We start from the raw sequence: 26,700 nt of genomic DNA, 5'->3' as shown, positions 1-26,700 counted from the left end.
GGAACTTTTCCCTTTTGAAAAGGTGTTTAAAATCAGAAGGCCAGGTTTAAAAGTAAGGGGTAAGAGGTTTAGAGGGATCTGAGGAATTTTTTTATCTGGAGGGTTGTTGGAATCTGGAGTACACTACCTGAATGGGTGACGGAGGCATAGACTCATAATATTTAAGAAGTATCTCGACAAACATTTGAATTGTCAAGGCATAGAAGGCAATGGGCCAGGTGCTGGAAAATAGGATTAGTAAGGATTAGTATAGATGGAGACACAAGAGAGTGCAGATGCTGGAATCTGGAGCAGCCCACATAAAGCTGGAGGATCTCAGATGGTCAGGCAGCATCTATGGAAGGAAGTGAACAGTCAACGTTTCGATCCAGTCCAGATGAAGGGTCTTGACCCGAAACATTGACTGTCCATTTCCCTCCATAGATGCTGCCTGACCCACTAAATTCCTCCAGTGTTTTGTGTGTTGCTTAGTATAGACGGATATGGTGAGCTGAAGGGTCTATTTCTGTGCTCCCTGACTCCCCTAGATATAATGATTCACATAAACTGTTGAGTCACCATACATTTCTTGCAGTGGATTTGTGTGGATTTTGCAAGTATGTCCTAACTCTTTACTTTCTCACTGCAGATTACATGGCCCACCTGGTGGAAGTGCAACATGAGAGGGGAGCTACTGGTGGCCACACCTTCCACACACTGCTCACTACCTCCCTGCCTCCAAACAGAGGTACCACAAGCAGTCTTGAGTTTTTCTACATTTTATTCACTATCAAAGTCTTGTTAGTGGTTTGCTTTAGAGGATTCCTTCTGCTTCATGCATCTCGCTGCATTTTCTTGCCCTGCAATGATCTGGGGTTGCATTAATCCCAGTCTTGGTCAGGTTAAATATGGAGGGAAGAGTAATCAAGAGGGCTCGGGGGACCATGACTAGGGACGAGGGTGGAAGAGAGTGGTGTGTAGCCGGGTGTGGAGAGGTGCAGGGTAACATTGGGAAGCCACCACAGGTCGGGGAGGAATTTGTTAATGGGTCATGACTCCAGATAGACTATTAGACGGTGACCAGTGGGGAAATCGTGACTCATTGGGCGACTCTAGTGGGTGTGGGGTTGTGGCTCACTGTATAATGTCTGGAGGGAAGTGGTGAGAGCTTGGTGTGTAGCGACAGGTGTGGAGTTGGATATTGGGGCTCAATGGACTGTGACCTGGATGCACTCTGTGGGGAGTGACTAGGGTCTCAATGGACATGATCACGAACCCATTATCCAGAGTCCTTTGGAGAGCCCAGCTATGTTCACTGAATTCCACATAGAATGGGGATTAAACCTGTGTATTTATCAGCCTATGCAGCTAGTGAAAATCTTATCTCTCCTTGTTTTAGCATTAAACTGTTCTTTTTCTTGCAAGTGATTTGAAATGACTGCATTTTTATAGCTGTTAAAACATAGATTTCTTGTAATCCTAGAAAATGTAGATCTCAACAGGCAAAGCTCAAGCAATACAGCACCGCAGTGTCCCATCCGAATCAGGGGGCCAATGCAGATTCCTGTAATTGGGCCAGATGAAGATTTGGCTGGGCTCTTTCTTCAGGTACAGACAAGGAAAATGTTTGCCCTTCACATACGGTACAACAGTAATGCCAAACCTAACATACTTTCACTGACCACGTGACCTGTACAGCTTTCAATTGCCTAAGGAGTTCAGTGAGACCAGAGCCTTTTTCTCCCTTATTGGCCCTGGCTATCCTTTCGTCTGTTTTTCTTTTTGCCTCTTCTGGGATATTGAATGCTCTTTAATCCTGTTCCTCCCACTATCACGTGGCAAGATTAATGGACGAGCTGGTTTTTCCTGCTAATCTCATCAACAGCAAGATACATTTAAATAGATCCTATAATATGTTCAACCTTCAGGATGTTTGAGAAGAGGCGTGAAAGAAGGTGCACGTATGAAAGTTTGTTAAAAGGGCTCTTGCAGGAATATTAACTTTTTTTATATTTCAAAAATAAATGTTATTCATAATAAAAAATTAAACAAAAGAAGAACACAGTGCAAAGTTCTTCACATTCTTCGTGTCATTTGGTCTATGCATTTAGTGTTGCTGGTTCTATACATAGTAGTATGAGTACATCTTTTTTGTACATAGCACCATTGTCACTCATCTGGTCCCCCGAGGTGATACACTCTTCCATTGTTTGAGGGGCTTTCCTGCTGGCCTCAGCCCCTTAACATCCAGTAGGGGAAGGACCCTAGACTGTGGTTCAATATTAAATATCCATGTACAACTTTGCCAGCTCTCAATCTTACAGTAGCTCCAGGAGAGGGAAGGATGAAGAGTCTTGTTACAGTGCTCTGTCTGTCATGTTGAGTTGATTGCTGGTTCTTTTCCTGGATGTTAAGTATCATAATCGTGAATTTTTCCCTTGCAGCTTTTCCCCATGAATCCTGACCCAAGGTGGAAGAACACAAACAGTCGCTCAGTCTCGTTGATGTTGCAGCACACACTGGCTCAGGAATTGAGTCGTGCCCGCCAGGGGAAGGCCGAGGAGACTGGAATTGCCATCCGACTGCTCCAAGCTATCTCTGCGCTGCTGAACTCCCCACACAGCAGGGCCTTTGTCTTGTCCATGCAGAGGAATTATGTCATCTCTTGCCCTTTAATGAGACAACTTTATCAGTATCAGGTATGGTTGTGAATGTGTTGGTGGCTGACTGTAATAGTCTGAGTGTGAAAACGTGAATGTGCATGCAGTGAGCATTTATCCACATTGACATTTATGTCAGGGTGCAAAAGGGATATTAGGGCATATCTTGTTGGCTGGAGCCTGTAGTTCAGCCATTTAAACCTTAGTAAGTCTCAGACTTCCTTGCATTTATTATCAAGTGTGGTAGTCTGAGACATCCTGACTGACATCTGGACTCCATGTGGCCGAGCTCAGTCTTGCTGGTATTCCCCAACATTCTCTTGGGTAATCACTGCTTATGTCCTGTGCATATCAGACCTGGCGTGGGATCTGAGACTCCACTGACTATAATTGGGATTCTAGGCTAAAGGATTGGGAGGGAAAGATAATAAAAGCCAAAACTACTGGAAGTACTCAGCAGTTCAGGCAGCATCTGTGAAGAAACACAGCTAATGTTTCCGGTTGAAACCCCTTTAGCAGGGAAAAGGGAAGGCAAGTTATTTTTGAGCTACAGTCTGCTGGAAGAACTCAGCAGGTTGAGCAGCATCTGTGGGAGGAAAGGAATTGTTGACGTTTCAGGTCAGGGTTTCGACCAGAAAGGTTAACAGTTCCTTTCCTCCCACAGATGCTGCTCAACCTGCTGAGTTCTTCCAGCAATTGTTTGTTGCTCCAGATTCCATCATCTGCTGTCTCATGCGTCTCTGAGTTACTTCTGAATTGTATACTTCAATTGTAATAGTTTGAACACCATTCTGACCCTCCAGTCAGCCTCCAGTTTACCCTGGGATTCAGTCCTGTGAATACCATTGTCCTCCAGTACCTACTTTGTGCAGCCTCCCTCTGACCATCAAGTGTGTTCTGGCTTTTGATATCTGGAGCTTCCTGATGAACTCAGTGCTGCACTATCCAGATTCTACCTGTGAATGTTTACTGATGAGAGTATGGGCATTGGGTTTACCAATCTAGACCTGCGCTTTTCCTCCTTTTATTACCAGGCACGTATGTCATTGTATAGATAAATCAGAGGTGTAATGTGTATTTTGCAGAGATAGAAAGTTTGTTTTGTTGGATCCACAGAAAAGCAGGTCCCAAGACTCTGTTGCTGTGTCCCTGTTCTACAACGTTGTGATGCAGCTACGCACGTGGTTGGAGAATTCGGCGGCAGAAGATGGTCCTCTTCAAGCGCTGTTGAAATCCCTGGCTGCTCAGTGCTCACTGAAGCACAGGACGGGTGACGGTACTGTATCAATTACATGTGACTGGCCAACAATGCACTCCATTAGCAAAAAGCATTAAAGCTGGTCCAGGGCCCTAAACAGCTCTTCCAGATGAGGCAGAGATTCACGTGCATCTCTTCCAACCTTGTCTATGACATCGGTGAGACTAAATGCAGACTGAACTGCTTTGCCAAGCCCCTGCGCTCCGTCCATCGTTGCCATCTGGAGCTCCCATTTGTTCACCATTTTAATTCCCCGCCCTGTTCCCACACTGACCTGTCTGTCCTCAGTCACCTCCACTGCCAGGGTGAGGTTAAACGCAAACTAGAGGAGCAGCACCTCATATTCTGCCTGGGTAGTCTGTAACCCGATGGCATGAATTCTCCACTTTCAGGTAACCTGCTTCCTCCTCTGTCCCTTTTCTCTCTCCTGATCTACTCAGTTCCTCATGCCCCCCCCCCCAAAAACCCCTATCACCCTGCTTTTCTTGCCCCTCCTCCACCCACTCCATGTGCCCATCACCCACACACTCTTCCCAGTGGGTCCCCTCCCCCCACAGTTCCCCTCTGCCCACCCCACCTCCCTTATTTAGTTCCATGCTTCACCTTCCTTTCCTATCTGATTCCATAATCTACAGCCCTTTGTTGTCTCCACCTTTCACCTCCCAGCCTCTGTTGCTTTCTCCACTTTTTCCTCCTCCATCTGCCTATCACCCCTCCTCACCTGGATCCACTATTGCTTGCCAGCTCTTGCTCCACCCCTTCCCCTCACCTCTTTATACTGGCTATCTCTCCTATATCTTTCAGTCCCAATCAGGGCTCTTGACCTGAAATGTCGACTGTCCATTTCCCTGCACAGATGCTGCCTGATCTGCTGAGTTCCTCCACCAGTTTGTTTTTTGCTCAAGGAATACTTCACCTGCCTTGACTCAGCTTTCAACCTTGTCTTCAATACATCCCAAAGCTCTTGCAGAAAAAGAAGTACTGCTGATGTACTGTCACAATTGTAAAGTAGAAAACAGAGGCCAATTTGAACACAAATACCAAAGGCAAATATCCCAATGCTGGAAATCTGAAATAAGAACAGAAAATGCTGGAAATACTTAGCAGGTCTGGCAGCATCGGTGGAGAGAGTAACCAGGTTTCGGTGTTTTGAGTTGATGATCTTTCATCAAATCTGAAAGGGGGAAGGAGAGGAGGACATACAGGACTGTGACAGAGTAATGGGCTGGAGAGATTGAATCACAAAAGGCATGATGTAGTATGATGAGAAAGGGTGATGGGGTATTGGTAAAGAACTAAAAGTCAGTGTGACGGAGCTATAAATAGAAGATGAATAAAATTTTGATATTACCATGATTTTAAAAAAATCTTGTAAATTTAAGGGACAGAGGCTTTTTAAAAATATTGTGTACTCTGCATTCTGAAGACTAATGTGCCTAGCTAGATGATGTTTTTTGAACTTGGATTGAGTTTTGTGAGAACAATATAGGGCAGAGAAAGAGTAGGTTGGGGAATTAGTGACGGGCCATTGAATGCTCTGGATCATACTTGTGGATTGAATGGAAGTATTCTGCAGAGCCATTTCTGGCATTGTCTATTCTATGTCAAATATGGACCAAGTGCTGGGTGATGGGGTTACACACTGATTGGTGGAGACGAGTTGGGACGAATACCCTGTTTCCATGCTGTATGATTCTATGAAATATAATGTATCTCTTAGTAATGTTGGTTGATTGATAAATACCAGCCAGAACACTGGAAAGAGTTCCCCACCTTTTCTGCATAATATTGACCACAGTTTCTTTTATGCCCATCTGAGGAATGAGAAATGGGTGATATCTTCTGTGCTGTCCAGTACCTTGTCCTCTCTGGATAGGGGGATCATTAAAAACAGAAATTCTTCACATATCTCCTAGTAAACCTAAGAGAAGACTGCTCTCCCTGCTGCCCTGAAGTACAGTGACCCAGATTATTGAGGGAGATGGGAATGATTTAATGAGAGGTTTCCATCATCCTTCCTTCTCCAACCTCCCCTGCCCCTTTCTCTCCCCCCCCCCCCCCCCACCCCCACCACCACCAACAAATCCCTGGAGAATTAAAGTGAAATGAGCTTACTGTCCAGTATCTCCTTAAGCAGTCTGCTGGACTCTGCCTGCTAACTCTTTCTTTCTATCAGCCTCATATGTAAAATGACATAATGTTTAGTATAACTGAAGGGGAAATTTGACAATTGGTGTTACTGGTCATGATGAGTCAGATGCTGCATTCTTATCACACTGCTGTTACAAACACATGGACCCCTCTTTTACAACTGGTTTACTACCTGCCATATTTTTCCATTTCTCATCATAATGAATCCGTGCTAACAGCCCAGTGTGCTCGTTCAGTCTTTTAAATGCAAGGCTCTTGGACACAAGTATCAAGGAGTGTATTTCTTAAAAAGTTACTTAATTTCACTCAAATCTTTCTTCTCAAAGACTTGGTTCATGTTTGTGTGAGATTAGACAGAGGTTGACTACATAAGACTTGCCCTCCTACAGGGCTTTTAATCACTCCAGGTTGACCCAAAACACTCTACAGCCAATTATGTACTTTTGAAGTGTAGTCAGTACAGTAATATAGGAAATACAACACGAATTCACACATACCAAACTCCCACAAACAATGTGACAATGTTTTTTGGTGTTGGTTTAGGGGTAAATATTACTGAGGAATCTGTGAAAATATACCTGCTCTTCTTCGAAATAGTGCCATGGTATCTTTTAATTCCGTCAAAGAAAATGGATAAGGCTTGTTTTAAGTTCTCATCTCCAGCCATGCAGCACTCCCTCAGTACTGAACCGGGAGTCTTGGCCCAGATTTTGTGCTCAAATTAAAACTCCCTCACTCAGGTGAAAATGCAGCTCTGAGTCACAACTGACGGCACTGAAGGTTCTGAACTCAAAAGGCAAAACAATTTTTTATTGAGCATTAAATAAACATTTCCACATGGCAGAAGACAACATTTTGTCAAAGAAGAGCATGTTAGTCATTAGGCTCAACTAATTAATCATCTTTCAGCTTGCCTGTCTTTGTACCTTTCTAGCTACATTACATCCTGTAACCCTCTACACTTTGCACCAGTCTTTTATCAAGAAGTTCCAGTTTTCTGAACATTCATTGTCAGTGATTCCAATACGATCTGCCATATTTAGATTAAGAATTCGCATACAGTATGCCTATCAAGGTTGTGTTGCATATGGATCAGTATCAGTTTCTAATGATGCTTAATTTTTGAGATTTAGAAAGAAACAGAAAAAACTACAGCACAATTCAGGCCCTTCAGCCCACAAAGCTGTGCCGATCATGTCCCTACCCTAGAAATTACTAGGCTTACCCATAGCCCTCTATTTTACTCAGCTCCATGTACCTATCCAACAGTCTCTTGAAAGACCCTATCGTATCCGCAATGAATCCGCAGTATGCTGTTTAGCTTTGATCATCCCATTTGTGATCTTGCGAAAAGTGTCAACAACAATCTGAAGGTTAATAAGGATTGATTCAAAATGGGTAATCTGCTTGTAAAGTTGGTTCCTTCCTACCCCAAGGAAGAAGACTTGATCCTGCACTCAATTGACATTCCACTGTACACAGTTATGTCGCATGAATTAATGGGTAAATGGCCAGGAGTTGGTTTTGCTCACTCTCTCATTCTGTTTGATTTTCTCACTTACATGCAGGTACGGACACACATATTCTGTCAATTACACAAAATAAGTGGGAGCGCATGTTGCGATGAAGATATTTGTTCTCTCCAACAGGATATAGACAGGTTGAGAGTAGAGGAAAACGTAGCAAATGGAGTTTAATGTGGGAAAGTGTGAGGTGGTTCACTTCAGTCAAGGGAGTCTGAAGGTAGACGATCAACTAAATAGAGAAAGTACAAATGGATCTAGGTGCTCTTGGGCATGAATCACAAAACGTTACCTGGCAGATGCAGCAAGTGAATAAGAATTGGCCTTTAGTGCAACAGGGTTGGAGATTAGAAGTAGGGAAGTATTGTTACGGTTGTACAGGGTACTTTTGAAACCACACCTGGAGGACTGTGCACAGTACTCATACCCTTATTTAAGAAAGGATATATTGGCATTGGAGGCAGTTGAAAAGAGATTCATTAGGCTAGTTTCTGGAATGAGGCACTGTCCTGTCTCAAGCGGCTAAAGAAATTAGATCTATATTCTTTGGAGTCTAGAAGAGTGAGGGGTGATCCTATTGAAACACAAGATCCTGTCGGGGGCACGATGGGATAAATGTCGGGATGTTTCCACTAGTGGTTGAATCTTGAAAAAGGGGACACAGTTACAAGATCAGGGCATGTTCATTTCAAACTGAAGTGCATAGGAATATCTTGTTGAGGGTGGTGGATCTCTGGAATTCTCTACCCCAGAAATCAGATCATTGAGGGTGTTTGAAGAGGGGAGAGGTAAGTTTTTGCGAGCTTAGGGACCTGAAGGTTTTGGGGAATTCACACAGAAGAGGAGGTGAGACATGGAGAAAATCAACCATATCGAATGGTAAGGCAGACACGAGGGCTGAATATCCTACTCCTGCTCCTATTTTCTTATGTTTACATGCATGCTCTCCCCCTCCATCATTTATGCGCACAAACACACACTTTCCCCAACTATCTATCCACCCAGAACACCTACCTTCCTACCTCGATCCATATTAAGCCTAAGAGCATCTTATTACTGCCCCAGCTGAGATCAATTAATTCACAACAGCTTGGGAAATGCACTTGAAACTCCCTGGGCCCTTGTGGTCAGAATTCTATCAGGTGGCTTTTTAAACCCAATTAACCAACCAGGGATTTCATTAGAAGTTGTTTTAAATATGAAAATAATGGTTTCTAGAGCTGTTCTGCAAAATTCAGATAATGCCTTGCTAGAGGAGCCAAGTTAGAATGATTTGAACCAATGTATGATCCTTCAGGTCACTATTTCAAAATGAATGCCTGGGATGTTTGTATTCTGAACATTTATTGGATTTTTGCTTGTCTTTTTGAGTCCCTCAGAGCAGCTGTGGGGTCACTGATCTATGGTGACACATGTATTGAATAATTTTAAATGACAGCACCATCATATCAAGTTTGTAAAGACTTATTTCCAACCAATAATTGGGGTCACATACAAAGTACATTGCAGAAATTCTCAATTCACTCCAACTGGTGTTTATGAGAGCCTCTTTCCAAATTACTTTATTTTGCCCTTTCTAGGGTAATGGCTAGGTTATGTCTGTTTAAATCCAGCCTAAGTGAGGGTGTTAGCTGGTTGGATAAGCAAGTGTATAGCACTGTCTACCACATAAGTTAGACTTCAGCTTGTAACTTCCCCTTGTTCCTTATAGTATTAAGTTGCCAGGCTTTTTGCACAGCTTGGAATACATTGTGGGATCGTATTTCCACAGTGAGAGCTAACTTCAGGCACCTGGCTGAGCAGCTGAGCTATCGGCAAGACCAGGAGTTGATCGACTCAGCGGTACAAGCAATAAGGTCGGCTCTGAAAGCTGGAGAGGCATACACCGTGGAGCCAGAGTTGATGGGAAGAGGTATGAAGCTACTGCAACATGTGGCAAACATGTCTGACTTTGTTCTGAATTAGTTACTGGATGGAAATAAACCAGTTCTGGTCAATAGAAGAAAAGTTATTTAAAAAAAAAACTGGTGAAAACATGTTGCCCACTGTAGAACTCTTAATGGTACTGTGTTTGCTAAGTTAGCTAGGCTTGAGAAATGTCATATATTTGATGCTGTGATTTTATGACTTTCATAGCCTCAGGATGTCTTAAAGTGCTTTGAAGCCAATATGGTGCTTTTCACCTGTAGTTAATATTGCAATATTGAACATGCGGCAACCAAAGTTCTGTGTACGTTCTGGTCACCACCACTCTGTAGGATGGACAATGGCACCGGAGAGATTGCAGGGGAGATCTATGAGAAAGTTGCCAGTGTTGCAGAATTATAGTCAAGGAGAGGGTGTTAGGCGGGAGCTGTTGTCAGGAACAAGAGAGGCTACAAGCAGACTTAATCGAGATGTATGATCTTGAGCGTCCTGGACATGGTTTACAGGAAGTAGCTATTTTGCTTAGCAGGGTGGTTAGTAATTAGAATTAAGGTAGAAGGAATAGTGGGGGGAGGCAGTTGAGGAAGATTTTATTTTCACCCAAAGAATGGTGGTATGGTGGTTAGTATTGATATGGTGGAAGCCCTCAGCATCTTTGAAGAGCACATGGATGACCACCTAATCTGCTGTGATTTATAGGAGTATAGACTGAGAGCTGGGAACTGCGATTAGCCAAAATGGACATAATGGCCTGGAGTACGATATAATTTTATGATTATCTGAGTTCTAGATAGCAAGGTCCCACAGACAACAATGACGGGATAGCCTATTGTAGTTGTGTTGTTTGAGAGTTGAGTATTGGAAGCTGCCTTACTCCCCTTCAACAGTGACGGAACCTGTAGGCATTTTACAGTGTGTTTCACAAGCTACTTTGGAGTCGATCATACTTGTGCAGGACTGATCCAGGTTGGGTTTCATGGTCAATTCTGTTGATCACGGAATGTTATTAAATTCAAATTCTTGAACTGCAAGGTTGAGATGTGAACTTTCTTTCCCTCCATTATTAGTCCTGTTTCAGGACTACCAGTCCAAGAACATAATCCTAAATTGAATCACTTTCTGATCATTAATTCCTAAAGGTGCTTATATATACTGTCTGTACATTAGCACAATGTTAATCTGAGTTGCTGCCATTCAAGTTCTTAAAGCATCACATCTTTAAAAACAAAACCCAGACCATCTTAATCTAAACACATAATATGTAAGAACATAAAAAAATGAAAAAGAATAGACTACATGGCTACTCATGCCTGTTCTGCCATTCAGTTAGGGCAAAGCTTATCTGATCTTTGGCTGCAATTCCACTTTCCTGCCTGATCACTATGTCTTTTGATTGCCCTGTAGTCTAGAAATCTATCTCAGCCTTTGAATATACTTAATGACCCAGTATCTATAGCTCTCTGAGGCAGAGAATTCCAAAGATTCCCAACCTTCAGAGAGAAGACATTCCTCCTTATGTCAGTCATAGGTCATCAAACCCTTGAGATCATCTCTTCTAGTTTTATATACTCCCCACCAGCAGAAACATCCCCACCTTATCAATCCTTCTCTTTTAGTCTCTCCTCTAAACTCTGGGGAGTGGACAGTGCTGAATTTAGCCATTGCGCCACTTCGTCGGTGCTACTGTTTAAACTCATCGGAAGTTTACGTTTTCCCAAAGCTTATCTCTATCTTTCAGCAAATCTTTTGTTCCCTTTTCTCCCATGTGCTCCTCTAGTTTGCTTTTGAAATCCTGAGCTATTTGCCTCAACTATTTCCTGTTATAGAGTCCATGCTCTGATCACTCTCTCAATAAAGAAATTTGTCATTTCCCTGTTGAGTCCATTAATAACTAATGGAATGCACAATAACTCTCCGCAGTTTAGATGTGCACTGAGCCTAGTTAACACAGGGAGATATGGAAGAGTGGCCTTGTCTCAGCAATATGGAATGCAACAACTGAAGCTAGCAAAAGATTTGAAAGATCTGTCTAAAAGCAGAATGCAAGTTTTCTGAAGTTGTGATGAGTTGCTCAGCTGACGGTTTTGATAATGAGCAAGCTCTTGATGAGAGTGCAGGAAAGATTATAATGTGTGTGAATGTGAGGAAAAGTTAAAAATATCCAATATTTAATAGTGTAGGGAGGCTGGTTTGTTCATGTGTAAAATAGTAAACCAAAACTGTAAAGGCCAAAATGAAGAAAAGTAAAGTTTATAAATAAAGTCAAAGAATTTTGCAATGAATGTAAAGTATCTGGAGTAATTATGCTTTATCCTATTTTATTTGTCTTTTTTCTCTCAAATTCTCTCAATCCCACAGTATTAAAGGGTTTAATTGAGATGCGGTCTCCCTACCTGGAGGAACTGTTGACACTTGTCCTCACTACCTGCCCAGAAGTGGCCACGCAGCAAACAACCATGGATCCAGTGGCTTTGATAACCACACTTCTTCATCAGGAAGGAGAAGAGTCGGTGGTAAAGATGGAGGTTGATGGCAACAGGTAGCTCCACTGGGGTATTTTTGGTGGGGAGGCTGGTGCGAGGACAGTGACCAAATAATCTGTAGAACAAGTTAATCTAAGGGTGTACGACGAGCAACCTTTGGGACTGAGTGGTGGTAGCAGTCACTGTAGGGAATGGAAACATGGAGCTTATTTTTATGTGTTGCAGTCTAAAATGTCAAGCAACCCAGCAGTCAGGTGATGACCATCACAAGTAGTATGATGATCCAGGGTCCTGATAGGGTAATGGTTTGCATTACAGGTTCTGATGTCCCCACTTAAGTTCAATGACTCCAGTAAGTGCTTCATAAGCTGTTAATGATGTGTGTTCTTTAAGTCAGCACACTGCTTCTTGGGCTTAGCACAATGATTCAAAAATCTGAAGCCTCTTAAAATGAAGGTGCTCCTCTGCTGTCCTTTCCAGCTCCAGGGAGCCCTTTGATCTGAGGGAGATCAGACGAGAAGCTTTTTGAATATCCAGTTTTGAGCACAAGGCCCATGATTTCAGGGTTGGGGAGCAAAAATATCCAATGCTGGAAGTGCATTGGAGTCATATTAGTAGCTGAAAGAGATGGGCACAGACAGCTTTCAATAAAACCGATGATGTCCCATTGCCAATTATTAACCTCCCCTTGTTTTCTATACATGCATTTTTAGTCTTTGGATTCAATTCATTGACACAAACTCAGATTTAGTGTGCACACAAAAAGATAATGCTCCATCTGTAGATTGGATAAATTGGATAATCACAGGGAAAAGTGTTAGTCATTGCTGCAGAATTGTGAGAGCTTTTTAAGCTTAACTCCTCTCCACTTTATCTATTTATTTTAAAATCCTTTACCAGGATTGTATGTTGCCATCATGGTAGCATGGTCAGATACATAACTGAACAGCTGTAGAAAGTTTTGAGTGACACTTAGCAACCAAAAGTCTGGTTCATATTGACTCCAGTGGAAAGATGAATCGGGTTTGAGATGCAGAATTGAAGGAGTTAAGAAAGAGATCAATATCAAAGGTGGTAATCTCTGGTTTATTCATATTGGCACTGATACTATAGGAATACAGGTATTCCTTGACTTACAAAGCAGTTAGTCTCAAGAAAATACTGTATTGTAAAAAAATTTGTAAATTGAGAAGACATTTCCCATTAGTTCCAATATAAAGACTCTGTTTGTATTCCAAGGCTCAAGAATCTTGGTCATAAAGACCTAAACGCTTTAACCACATCAACACAATTATACAAAATCATAAAATGTAATTTTGTTAACAAACAAATCTCAAACTAAGATAATAGAAGCATACATAATGTACCCTTTCAGCATTCTGACCAAGTGAAACATACAAGATCCCAAAGGAGCTTGACAGGTGGACACATCCTCTTGTAGAAGGATCTAGAACTTGGGAGTCACTGTCAAGGGCTCATCCATTTAAGTCGGAGATGAGCTGAAATCTTTTGCTCACAGGGCTGTGAACCTTTGAATCATCTTCCTCAACAGCTGGTGGACCAGAATCATCTTTGAGGCAGATTCTTGATAAACAAGAAGGTGAAAGATTACTATGAATGGGTGTGGAGGTGAGGGAGCATTCAGAGCAGTAGCACACAATCTATTATTAACTTCCTCCAGACTCTCTTCATTGTTGCATGAGTTACACCATCCCATGTTTTCTATTGACTACCAATGAGAGAGAAGGATATAAGAATGGTGGACCAGGCTTGAGGGGTTGAGTGGTCCACTGCTAATTCATGGTGGACTTGCATCTTGAGGTGGAGTAAGCAGGAGGCAGAGTTTGTTATTGGTGTTTGAACGGCAGTGGTGCTGTTAAATCTGAGCTGCTTAGACTTTCTGATGTTGGCAGTGAGAGTTCATTCTGTGCCTGTTCCTGGATGACCAACGAACGGGGCTTACAGAAGGTGTCGATGACATCTGGGCAGCACTTTTTTTTACACACCTAATAAAGCTCCTTATGGCAAAGCATGGTGTTTTCTAACGTGGCTACATCTAATGCTGTGCATTATATTGGAATCATTTTCTTTGGACATGGTCTCTTCTTTCTGATGAAGTAGAATGCCTCTGACAGCCTTTTCTCAATGAGTTGCTGTGGTGATGGTGGTACAACGCCAGTGGCATCTTCTCCTCTTGTGATCTCTGTTGCTCAGTCTGTAACAGGACATTGATGGTCAGCTCTTGGCCATGTGATTCCAGTAACATTTCCATGTCATCTTGGGCTACTTCATCAAACCCAGCCTTGTTTGTAAATTGGACAATACTTTCTCAGAGATTTTTCAGGTTCATAAACCCAGAGGAGTCAGATGCATAATCTACTGATAATTTCCTCCATACACCATTCATTGTTGCTTGAGTTACACCGTCCCCATTGGCTACCAATGAGAGAGAAGGATATAGGGCAGCAAATTTGCAAAAAAATTATAGAAAAGTGCAAGAAATTAAAGAGTAGTAATAATGGAGGAACTTTATAGAGATTGAGTAGTAACGGTGTGAAGGATAAAGAAAGGAAGAATTTCTGAAATGTGTTCAGGAGAATTTTATAAGTTTCGAAACCATAGCAAAATCATTAATTTAAAATTAATTTAGATTTGAAATTAAATTTAAATTAATTTAATCAGAATTCTAAAACATTGTTGAATCTGGTGATGGGGAATGAGTTGGATCATGTGAAGCAAGTGTCAGTTGGGGAATAATTGGGTAACAGTGATCATAGTGTCATAAGTTTTTGATCAACAATGAGAAAGGCTAAGAAACAATCTAAAGTAAAAGTGCTTGAAAGAAAGACTGACTTATTTAAGTGCCTTGAAGATGCATAAGGCTGCAGAAAATTAAAATCAAAGATGGGCAGATGTTGAACAGTCCTTAAGGACAAGATGCAGCCTAGATGCATTCCCACTTGGGTAAACAAAGCTAGTGATTGGTAAATGACGACAAAAGAGTAAGATGAAGCAGAAGAATAGTGATACATGAAATAGATTTAGGCCAAATATAGAAAGATCAGAGTAGAAGTAATAAAGGAAATAAGAAAGCAAAGAAAGGGTAATAAATAGATCTTTCTTAGATTAGCAGGCTATGGATACCATGAGCGGTAGTTTACTTAGGACTAAGATGAAGTGAAATCTCTTCACTCAGAGGGTGATGCATCTTTGAATTTTGTACCCTAGAAAGCTCAGTCATTGAGATAATTCCAAACAGAGATCTACAGAATTTTCACCCCATCTCATTCTTAAGTGAATTACCCTATATTCTGAGACAGTGGTCTCTGCTTCTTGACATCTCAGCAGGGGAAATGACCACCTTGCTGAGTCTAAGAATTTTGAGTGTTTCAATGAGATCATTCTCATTCTTCAAACTGGAGAGAATACAGACCTGGTCTACTAAAATGAAATGTTCATTTCTAAAAGTGAGGGGCCAGAGAGATTTGGATGTTTTTATGTATAAACTTTTGAAAGTGTTGTATGGTTGAGAAACCAATTGGGGGGGGGAGAAAAGTATTTGGGGTACTGGACTTCATAAATGGAGGCATAAATTATAAATGTGAGGAGGTGATGTTGAATCTCTGTGAAACTCAGATTTGGCATAATCAGATTATTCCATACAATTCTAGTAACTATTATAAAAACGATGTGACAGCCCAAGAGAGGGTGCAGAAGAGATCTAGAAGTGTGGTGCCAGGTAAGGGAAATTTCAACTATGTGGATAGATTGGAGAAGTTGAGATTATTCTCCTTGGAGCAGAGAATGGTGAGAAATGTTCAAATTTAACAAAGGTTTAGACAAAATGAATAAGGAGAGTCTTTTTCTTTTGCTGGAAGGATTGAGAAGTAGAGAACTTAAATTTAAGGTGATTGATAAAAGAGCCGGGGGTGACAGTAGGAAAAACTTTTTCATGCACTCAGTCATGATCTGGAATTCACTGCCTGAAGGGTGGTGAAAGCAGACTTAATTGTTTCTTTCAAGAGGAAATTGCAGTGATATTTGAGAGGGAAAAAAAATTGCAGTGAAAGAGGCGGAGCTGGGGTGGGACTGACTAGATTGCTTTTGTAGAGAACTGTTGCAGTCTTTCTGAGATGACTAGTCTCTTTCCATGCTGTAATAATTTTATGCCTAGTTCCTCTGCATATTATCGTCATTTCTGCTCTCCTCTTGATTTCTGCAGTGTGGAGCTGATGAAGCATGTTTCAGCATCTGGGCTACTAATTGACTGGTTTGAGTTGCTGGACCCTGAAGTCATTTCCTGCTGTCCTGAGCAACAGCAGAGGCTCCTGTTTGCTGACCATAAGGTAAAGATTATTAAGGTACCATGAAATTTCAAGTGAATACAATATGTGCCCATACTCTGGAGTGGGCAAGCAGCTTTTATCTTTGTTAGCCACTGATGGATTGAGTGTTAGCTCAGTTTTCTGCATCTTGGCTAAAAGTTAAGAGCATGTTTGTGTGTAGATTTTCCACTTGCTCCAAACTCCTGAATATACCAAATAGTAGAATTGAGTCAGATTCCACAGTAAAATTATATAGATATGGCTTGCGTTTAAAAATCAGCAACTGAATGAACTGGTGTGTTTATTTTTTCACCTAGAGGGATGTGGGCAGCATTTATTTCCCTTGAGAAGGTGTTGATAAGCTGCTGTTTTGAATCCCAACATACATATGATTAAGGTGCTCCCCTGATGCACAACATTCATTGATACAACTGATTGGCATACTCGGCTAATTCACAGTGCACTTAAAAGTCAACAGCCTTGCTGTAGGTCTGGGAGTCACATAGGCCAATCTGGATAAGGACTGCATCTTTCCTTGACTGAAGATATAGCTAAACCAGATGGCTCTTTGCAACAGTCTGCTGGTTTCATACCCTCTTTACTAATTCATTTCAGATTAATTTATAAATTTAAGTTTCCTACCTGCCATAGTAGGATTTGAACTTTCTCTATGGATCCTTCACCCAATTTCAAAGTTATTGTTCCGGTAGCATGATCATTGTATTGCTAAACCCTTGACTTGGTCCTGTAAGAACAGAAAGAAACATCAGCAGTTTATTTATGAAATGTGCAGTTTGCACGTACATAGAAACTGTTTTCTCTGATGGGGGAATTCACATATAAGGGACAAAAGCTCAAAGTGAGTGCATAGCCATTTAATAAGGTAATCAGAAAATACTTCTTCACAGTCCAGGAGTAGAAATGTGGAATTCTCTCTCCCTAGACCCTGTGGATGCTGGGGACAGCAGAAATTTTCAGGGCTGAACCACTTATAAGAGTTTTAAAAGATACTGGTCAAGGAGTGGGGTTGAGATGCATAGCAGCCATGATACAATTAAATGTTGAAGTAGGTTTGAGAGGATAAATGGTCTTTTCTGTTTATTTTTATATTTTAAAATATTGATTGCAGTTTGTGTACACTTAGCTAATTCAGAAATAAATGTGTCTGGATAGTACAGTAAGGATCACTGTTTAATTCAACAGCAGTTTAAAATTCTGATCTTGTTCAGTTTTAAATTGGTTTGATTATGTGTATAGGATGGAGATGATCCTTTGTCTTTAGTCCTTGTGTTAATTAGACTGAGTTCTTGTGTCCAGACCACAGGTCAGCAAGGATTGCAGCTACTTTCATTCCGACCCTACCTTCTGGCTGTTCTCATTCACCAGTCAAACTGGACAACTCTGCATCGGTGCATCAGCATTCTGTTGAATAACCAAGGGGGACTTGGGTGAGTTGCAAACCAACAGCACAGGCACATAACACCAGGCAGTAAGGTAGAAGGCAGTTTGGCTTACTGATATTTCAAGCAGTTAAAAGGGAGGTGTCATTGCATTTGGAATGAATTTGTAAAATTCATACCTGTGCACCTGCTCACCAATGGCCAGTTCACATCTCAGCTGAACCACTCAGCTCCAGACCTCATCACAGCCTTAGTCCAAACATGGGTGTAGAGCTGAATTGCAGAGGTGAGATCAGATTGGCTGTTCTTGGCATCAAGGCAGCACTTGACTGAATAAGGAACCCTTGTAAAACTGGGTAATAGATGTCAAGGAAATAGCACGCCTCTATCCTAAGTCATATGTTGTACAAGCTTTGCTGTAATTGCAGGCCTATTATGCCAACCCCAGGATATCACTGCTGGAGTTTCTCAGGGCAGTGACCTAGGCCCAACCATCTTCAGCTGTTTCATTCGTGACCTACCTTCCATCATAAGGTTAGGAGTGCAGAAGAGGTTGTTCACTGATTTACATAATGTTCAGTTCCATTTGCAAATGCTTGTAATTATTAATTAAAAATAATTAATGAAAATAATTATTAATAATTAAGTAGGCCATACTTGCATGCGACAAAACCAAGGGAATGTCTGATAAGTGGCGCAACATTTATGACACAAAAGTGCAAGGTGGTGACTGTTTCCAGCAAGAGTATAACCTCTTGCCACTTCCACACCCATCTCCCCCCTCGCCCCCCCACCTCCCCCACCTTGCCCCTGGAAACATCTCTCCATGTCCACTCTATCCAGTCCTTTCAATATCTGGTAGGTTTCAATGAGATTCCCCCCTCATCCTTCTGAACTCTATCGAGTACAGGCCCAGGGCCATCAAATGCTCCTCATACATTAACCCTTTCATCCCCAGGGTCATTCCCATTAACCTCCTCTGGACCGTCTCCAACACCAGCACATCTTTCTTTGGATATAGGCCCAAAACTGCTTACAATACTTAAAATGTGGTCTGACCAATGCCTTATAAAGCCTCAGCATTACATCCTTGCTTTTCTAGTCCTCTTGAGATGAATGCTAACATTGCATTTGCCTTCCTTACTACCAACTCAACCTGTAAGTTAACCTTTAGGGAATCCTTATTTTAATATTTTCCTTAATTTAATTGCAGGCTTGACCCTACAGCAGCCCTAGATTTTCTCTGGGCCTGTGCACACATTCCTAGGATCTGGCAAGGACGTGACCAAAGAACCCCACAGGTAGGATTGCAAATCGGATGGTGCGGTGGAACTACCAGTTGTTCAGTCATTGAGGAGAATGAATTTGTAAGGGACATTGGTTCTCTGAGGCAAAAGTTTACTTGAATGTCCAGGTAACTGGACCTATCTTCTGAAAAATAAGAATACCATTTGCATATGCTTGTAATTATTAATTAATTAAAAATAATTAGTAAAAATAATTATTGATAATTAAGGAGGCCATACCTGCATGCAACAAAACTAAAAGAATATCTGATAAGTGGCAAGCAACATTTATGACATAGAAGTGCCAGGCCGTGACCGTTTCCAACCTCTTACCTCTTCCTGGCATAATTCACCTGGCACTTTGAGCCTGCTCCACCATTTACCAAATTTATGGCTGCCATTTTCCTACACAATATCAATACAGAACACCTACTAATCTCTGTTTTGAATGAACTCAGTGACTGAGCCTCTACCATTCTCTGGGCTAGAGAATTCCAAAGATTCACTGCTCTCTGAGTGAAGAACTTTCACCTCATCTTGGTCTTCAGTGGCATACCTCAATTCAGAAACTGTAGCCCTGGTTCAAGATTCCACAGCCAGGAGAAATTTCCTCCCTGCATCCACCTTGTTGAATTTTTTTTTAACATTTTTTTTAACATTCAATGAGATCACCTCTCATTCTTCAAACCTTAGTTTACTAAATCATTTCTCGTTCATCAAAGTTGTCTGCTGTATCTTTGTTGAACACTCTCAATGGCCAGAATATCATTTTTCAGATAAGGAGACCAAAACCATACATAATACTCCAGGTCCAGACTCAAGGCCCTATATAATTGCAATTAGACATCTCTTCTCTTGTACTTTAAACCTCTTGTGATATAGAACAAATTACCATTTGCTTTATTCATTTCTTGCTGCGTCTACATGTCAGCTTTCAATGTCTTGTGTACAAGGAAACCCAGAGCCCTTGGAACATCAATGTTACCCAATCTGTCCACATTTTTTTAAAAAAAGCCCTGTTTTTCTGTTTTATACAACAAAGTGACCTTGTATTTTTCCATATTATGTTCCACCTCCATGATATCACCTAATCACTTTCTTTAGGCTAGGATTTTAAGAGAAATGAAACCAAGTTGAGATGCAAAACAAGATCTAACAGGCTGGAGTGGCCTCCAGAAAGACAAGTGGTGGTACTAGCATATTGGCCTTTACTGCAAAGGGGTTGGAGGTTAGAATTAGGCAAGTTTTGCTATAATTGTACTGGGCCTTGGTGAGGCAATAGCATACAATTTTGGTCCCCTTATCTACGAAAGGATATAGTGCCATTGGAGGCAATCCAAAAGAGAGTCACCAGAATAGTCCAATCAAGAGATGCAAAACCAGTTAGGTCTATGTTCTTTGGAGTTTAGAATATTAGGGGTTATCTTTGTAAAGCATGTGAGATCCTAAGGGGTGTGACAGCATAAATGTCAAGATGTTTGCACTAGTGGGACCATCTTGATAGAGGGGGACATAGTTTCAATATAAAGGGCCAATCATTTAATACTGAGGTATGTAGGCGAACATGAATCTCTGCAATTCTCTGTTCCAGAGAGTAATGGAAACTAGATCATTAGGAGTGCTTAAGGTGGAGGTAGATAATATTTTGAAAGATCAGGGGTTTGAGGGTGTGCTGATCAGGCAGAGAAGAGGGGTTGAGGCCTGGGGTAAATCAGCTGTGATAGTATTGAATGACAGTGCAGGCTCGAGGCACCAGGTGGCCCACTCCTACTCCTCTTTTCTTGTGTTCCTGAGTTGCTTTTCCTTGCTTTTGTTTGACTCGATCTTGACTCTGCAACTGCCTCTTTCTGATTCCTCCCTGCCACGTTGTAGAGATGCTTGAAACTCCAAAAGCAACCAGTAGGAGCAGGGAATGAATATGATGTTGATGTAGGGTGTAAAAATATGTCTCTATACTGCTGTGTCATTCAATGAGATTACAGCTGTTCTTTATCAAAATGCCATCTGTACTAGGTAGACCTCCTTAAAAACAAATCCAGTAAAAATCTAGTCAGACACCATTGACTGTCCCTCAAACTTCATTTCAATTAAAATACAAACTACCCAACTAAATATTAGGGTATAATCTGTTGTAGTGTGTTGATGGTTCCTGTTTTCTGACTGGACAGAGAAAGGCATTAATCTTACTGATTCAAGGCTGCTGAATAAAGACCCTGTGTGCATACATTCCTGAGGGTCTTGACCAACCAGTATTACAAGGAACAATGCAAGTTAACAAAACTGCAGATAATGTGCTGGAGGAGTCGAACTGAGAAGAGAAACTTAAATATGAAAGTCAAAAAGTGCAGATGGTGGAAGTCTGAAATAAAAAGAGAAAATGTTGGAAACACTTTTCAACTCAGGCAGCATCTTGAAAAGAGAAATGGAGCTAACATTTCAGGTTGAAGACTTTTTTTTGGATCTGCCTGATCTGAATATTTTGAGCTAATTCTGTCCTTATTTCTGCAGCTAAACCATACAGCCAGTGAAGTACATTTTGAAGTATAATCACTATTGTAATGTAGGAAACATGGGAGTCAAGTTGCACTCAGCAAACTCACTCAAGCAGCTCTCCCCCGATGGCCATGTGGCAATGTATCACTGTCTGGGCCAGAAATGTAGCTACTGGGTGTGTCCTTTGCCTTTGTAGAAACATACCAAGGAGTATGTCCTGTGTTTGAAGAAGTGCGAGCTCATCAGCCTGGTGGACATCATCCTTTTGGAGTCTGAGGCCAAGATCTGCGTTGGGGCTCACAATAAGAAACCCGCTGAGGATGTCACGGGCACCCTCATCCGATCTCGAATTCCCCTGTTGCTCAGCTGTTGCCATGGCAATTTGGATAACATCAAGAAAGTGACAGAGTATCTGATGAGTTGCATCAAACAAAGGGGTGAAAGGTAAAAAAAACAAACTTTATTAACTGTGTGTTCCAGTGCACATGAATTAGTCCTTCATCTAGTAGGAGGTTGCTAAATTTAGACAATTTATCAGGAGCAATGTATTATAAAGTATGATAACTTGGTTTAGTTTTGTTCTTTGATGTACAATGTGAGAAGGCACAAAATGTGGCTCTGAATGTACGAAGCTTCATGTTCCATGTAGTAAGGATAAATATAGTATTATTGTCTGGATGCTAGGCACATACCAAGGGCAGACATTGAAGTTGGGCAAACCCTGTTCTATATACTGTTTACTAAAAGACTTGTATTTTGACAGCACCAAATTTTTCTTTCTGCTGTTTTCTACTTCACTGAGGACTGATGGCCTCTTCGCCTGTTGAGTTTCTCACAGGCTGCCTGTAAGGTTTGCTGCAGTGGGCTTTGATAAACAACCAAATAAATTGGATTTGGTTTAGCCTCAGATATGACCCACTAAGATGGAATTGCACAATGATGTTAAAGGAAAAAAAATATGCATTTATATAGTACCTTTCATGTACCAGAAATCCTGAACAGTTAATGATTACTTTTTTTGAATTGGGATGTTATTTGTGGTGTAAGAAATGTGGCAGCCCATTGCAACCTTCCACAGAGAGTGATGATGACAACCATGCAATCCATTTTAATAACATTAGCTGAGAGATAAAAATCGGACCAGAACACTGCGAGATTCTGTGCTCCTCAAAGTAGCATCATGTGATCTTTTACATTCTCCTGAGAGAACCTTGGTTTGACATCACATCTAAAGGATGCCACCTCTGATGGGGCATTTTCTTTTAGTATTATACTGAAGCTTCAATCTAGATTACGTGCTCTAGTCTTGAGAGAAGGACCTGATTCAATATGCCAGTGCTTTTGAGAAATGATCAATTGGATGATGTACTTGAAGCCACAGGCTCCAGGGATGTATCCCAGCAGAAGTCAGCATTATCGGGACAGGGTGGGAAAATATTTGAAGAGATGTAGAAAAGACTAACAGTTTCACATCAACACACGGCATGCAATATTAAATGTTGTCTTATTTGAATTTCTTAAACTTAATCAGTGACAAACTAAAGACTTGCATTATTTTAATCTACAATATACAGCCATGGAAATTCTGTCACACAGTACAAGGTTTTATATGTGGTACATGAAAGAATCAAATCAGAAATCTGATAGTTGAATGAGATTGGGACTTAACCAGAATGATTTACCTTCTCTGTGTGTTTGGCGTGCACAAGCACGAAAATTCTGGGAACTGGGCATTGGCAAACAATAGAGGTGCAACGTGTTTAGACACCATTTCAATGAAATTCATGCAGAGCCTTTGGAAGTTGCAACCCACTTGTGCAGGTGGGTCTTCACAACAGCTGTGAACCCTGCTTCAGTGTTAGTTAAAAGAGACGTGCCTCAGCAGATCTCAGCCTGTGGATTCTGGCACTGCAAACTGGTCGGTCCCTTTATCTCACCTGTTTCTGCGTCTCTCTCGCGCCCTCTCTCTCTCTCGCGCCCTCTCTCTCTCTAGCGCCCTCTCTCTCTCTCGCACCCTCTCTCTCTCTCGCGCCCTCTCTCTCTCGCGCCCTCTCTCTCTCTCGCGCCCTCTCTCTCTCTCGCACCCTCTCTCTCTCTCGCGCCCTCTCTCTCTCTCTCGCGCCCTCTCTCTCTCTCGCGCCCTCTCTCTCTCTCGCGCCCTCTCTCTCTCTCGCACCCTCTCTCTCTCTCTCTCTCGCACCCTCTCTCTCTCTCTCTCTCGCACCCTCTCTCTCTCTCTCGCACCCTCTCTCTCTCTCGCCCCTCTCTCTCTCTCTCTCTCGCGCCCTCTCTCTCTCTCGCCCCCTCTCTCTCTCTCTCTCTCGCGCCCTCTCTCTCTCTCTCTCTCTCGCCCCCTCTCTCTCTCTCTCTCGCCCCCTCTCTCTCTCTCTCTCTCGCGCCCTCTCTCTCGCCCCCTCTCTCTCCCTCTCTCTCTCGCGCCCTCTCTCTCCCTCTCTCTCTCGCGCCCTCTCTCTCCCTCTCTCTCTCGCCCCCTCTCTCTCCCTCTCTCTCTCGCCCCCTCTCTCTCCCTCTCTCTCTCGCCCCCTCTCTCTCCCTCTCTCTCTCGCCCCCTCTCTCTCCCTCTCTCTCTCGCCCCCTCTCTCTCCCTCTCTCTCTCGCCCCCCTCTCTCCCTCTCTCTCTCGCCCCCTCTCTCGCCCCCTCTCTCTCTCTCTCGCCCCCTCTCTCTCTCTCTCTCTCTCGCCCCCTCTCTCTCTCTCTCGCCCCCTCTCTCTCTCTCTCGCCCCCTCTCTCTCTCTCTCGCCCCCTCTCTCTCTCTCTCGCCCCCTCTCTCTCTCTCTCGCCCCCCTCTCTCTCTCTCGCCCCCCTCTCTCTCTCTCGCCCCCCTCTCTCGCCCCCCTCTCTCTCTTGCGCCCCCCTCTCTCCCTCTCTCTCTCTCGCGCCCCCTCTCTCTCTCTCTCTCGCGCTCTCCCTCTCTCTCTCTCTCTCGCATCCCTCTCTCTCTCTCTCTCGTGCGCCTCTCTCTCTCTCTCGCCCCTCTCTCTCTCTCTCGCATCCCCTCTCTCTCTCTCTCGCATCCCCTCTCTCTCTCTCTCTCGTGCGCCTCTCTCTCTCTCTCGCCCCTCTCTCTCGCGCGCCCCCTCGCCCCCTCTCCCTCACGCCCTGTCTGTATCTCTCCTCTGTGTCTCTCGCTCTCGCTCGCTCGCTCTGTCTCCTATTGCTTTATCTGGTCCTCATTTCTTGCCTTGGATTCTGTCTAGCAGTGTGTTTACCACAGCTGGTGGCCTTACCTCACTCAAGCAACTGTTTTTTCACATGGGTTGTTTAAGTATTGGCCCCACTTAGTACTCACAGGAATTTCCAGTAGGAAGTTTCATGGGGTGGATTGGTGAGTCCTTCCTATTCCCGCTTGTTCCTGTGCTACACAAGTCTTCCTCTAACTAGGTCCTCTGAAGCACCTCAGGACATTATTTGATAAAGGTGCTGTGTAAATGCATTGTGTTTACATACTATAAATATTGCAATTCCATAAGCAAAGAGCAATGAGGAATCTTTGGGAGGAATCTTTGTCCTTCTGAATAGCTAAGTGTATTTTTGTGATTTATAATCAAAACAGTACTATTGTTTTTCTAGCTGGTCTGACTTAGTGAGACTCCAGTAAGCTCGAATTTCAGGAAAAAAAATGGCAAATGTTGGAGTATTGTGTTCGGTTCTGGTTGCCTCATTATAGGAAGGATGTGGAAGCTTCAGAGAGAGTGCAATGGAGATTTACCAGGGTGCTGCCTGGATTAGAGATTATGCCTTATGAGGATAGCCTGAGTGAGCTAGGGCTTTTCTCTTTGGAGAGAAGTAGGATGAGAGGTGACTTGATAGAGGTGTACAAGATCATAAGAAGCATAGATCGAGTGCACAGTCAGAGACTTTTTCCCAGGGCGAAAATGGCTAACACGAGGGGGCATAATTTAAGATGATTGGAGGAAGGTACAGGAGGGATGTCAGAGGCAAATTTTTTACACTGCCAGCAGAGGTGATGGAGGCAGATACATTAGGGACATTTAAGAGACTCTTAGATAGCCACATGAATGATAGAAAAATGGCTGTGTGGGGGGAAGGGTTAGATAGATCTTGGAGCAGGATAAAATGTCGGCACAACATCGTGAGCTGAAGAGACTGTACTGTGCTTTAATGTTCTATGTTTCCTTTTGTACATTTAATCATTATCGATGTTGGGATTACTGTAGACTTATTGCTGTGCAGAGTACCATAAAAATCCAAGAATCTGCTCTCTGATTATTCAGAAATTCCAATGGTACAGCATCCAGCTCACCAGTGATGTTTCCTGTGCTCCCTTTAAATTTACTGAGGCCCTGTTTCCCATGCTCCCATTAAGCACACTGAGGCCCCATTATTCACCTCCCTTTAAGTATACTGGGGTCCCATTTCCCATGCTGCCGTTGAACACATTGGAGCCCCATTTCTCACCTCGCTCTAAGCACTCTGAGGCCCCGTTTCTCGGCTCGCTCTAAGCACTCTGAGGCCCCATTTCTTGACTCGCTCTAAGCACTCTGAGGCCCCATTTCCCATGTTCCTGTTGAGCACTGTGAGGCTGCATTACCCGTGCTCCCTTGGAAGCTCACTAGGGCCCTCCTTCTTGCACCCCTTAAAACTCACCAGGTTCACTGGTAAACTTATTATACTACTACTATGTAACATCTTTTCTGAAGAAGTGAATTAAAAGTGTGTTGAAGTGTTAACAGGAATAACCTACAACAGTCCGGAAAATCTGCCAATCTAGCACCAGCGAAGTCCCAGTGTGCTGCATTAACGGAGTTTTACAGTGTTGCTTCTTTTAGTATTTCATACAAGTACACCATCTGCTTGCTAAGGCTACCACTGTGGTTATTTACTGAATTTTACTTTCACTTCCTCTTTTCAGCAGTGTGATGGGCAAGTGTTGTCAGAACCTGTTGCTTCAGATTTACTTCCAGGTCCCAGAGGTTATCCGCCACGTCAGTCTCCCAGAGTGCGTGCTAAGCAGTGAAGGCACTGGTGATGGAAGTACCTGCAAGGTTTGAAGTATTCATGAATAGTTTCCCACTTGGTGCTTGGTCTGCTGGAACAGGCAGAGCCAGTGCTGTAAAGGTTTCATAGTATTCTACAGTCTCAGGGACAGCAATTTGGCCCATCATGCCTGTCCTAGATGTTTGAAAGAAAGAAAAATAAGTACTTATATTCGCACCTCTACAGGAATACATGT

The 26,700-nt window shown here is 42.6% G+C and overlaps 1 protein-coding gene across 4 annotated transcripts in view; it reads left to right on the top strand.

The window, feature by feature from the left end:
- The window catches only part of ints1 (integrator complex subunit 1), a 116,565-nt gene that overhangs the window by 65,492 nt on the left and 24,373 nt on the right, over positions 1 to 26,700 (top strand). For all 4 annotated transcript variants that reach the window (XM_052022403.1, XM_052022404.1, XM_052022405.1 and 1 more), the window contains exons 29-39: positions 629 to 727; positions 1,463 to 1,587; positions 2,424 to 2,678; positions 3,756 to 3,915; positions 9,343 to 9,483; positions 11,856 to 12,036; positions 16,203 to 16,326; positions 17,623 to 17,753; positions 18,919 to 19,006; positions 21,681 to 21,928; positions 26,380 to 26,512. In XM_052022403.1, coding sequence (XP_051878363.1) covers positions 629 to 727; positions 1,463 to 1,587; positions 2,424 to 2,678; positions 3,756 to 3,915; positions 9,343 to 9,483; positions 11,856 to 12,036; positions 16,203 to 16,326; positions 17,623 to 17,753; positions 18,919 to 19,006; positions 21,681 to 21,928; positions 26,380 to 26,512 — 1,685 coding nt within the window. The remainder of the gene's footprint in view (positions 1 to 628; positions 728 to 1,462; positions 1,588 to 2,423; positions 2,679 to 3,755; positions 3,916 to 9,342; positions 9,484 to 11,855; positions 12,037 to 16,202; positions 16,327 to 17,622; positions 17,754 to 18,918; positions 19,007 to 21,680; positions 21,929 to 26,379; positions 26,513 to 26,700) is intronic.

The sequence above is a fragment of the Pristis pectinata genome, chromosome 8 (assembly GCF_009764475.1).
Source record: "Pristis pectinata isolate sPriPec2 chromosome 8, sPriPec2.1.pri, whole genome shotgun sequence".
In the NCBI taxonomy this organism is placed as follows: domain Eukaryota; kingdom Metazoa; phylum Chordata; class Chondrichthyes; order Rhinopristiformes; family Pristidae; genus Pristis; species Pristis pectinata.
This window is presented reverse-complemented; position numbering and strand designations above follow the sequence as displayed.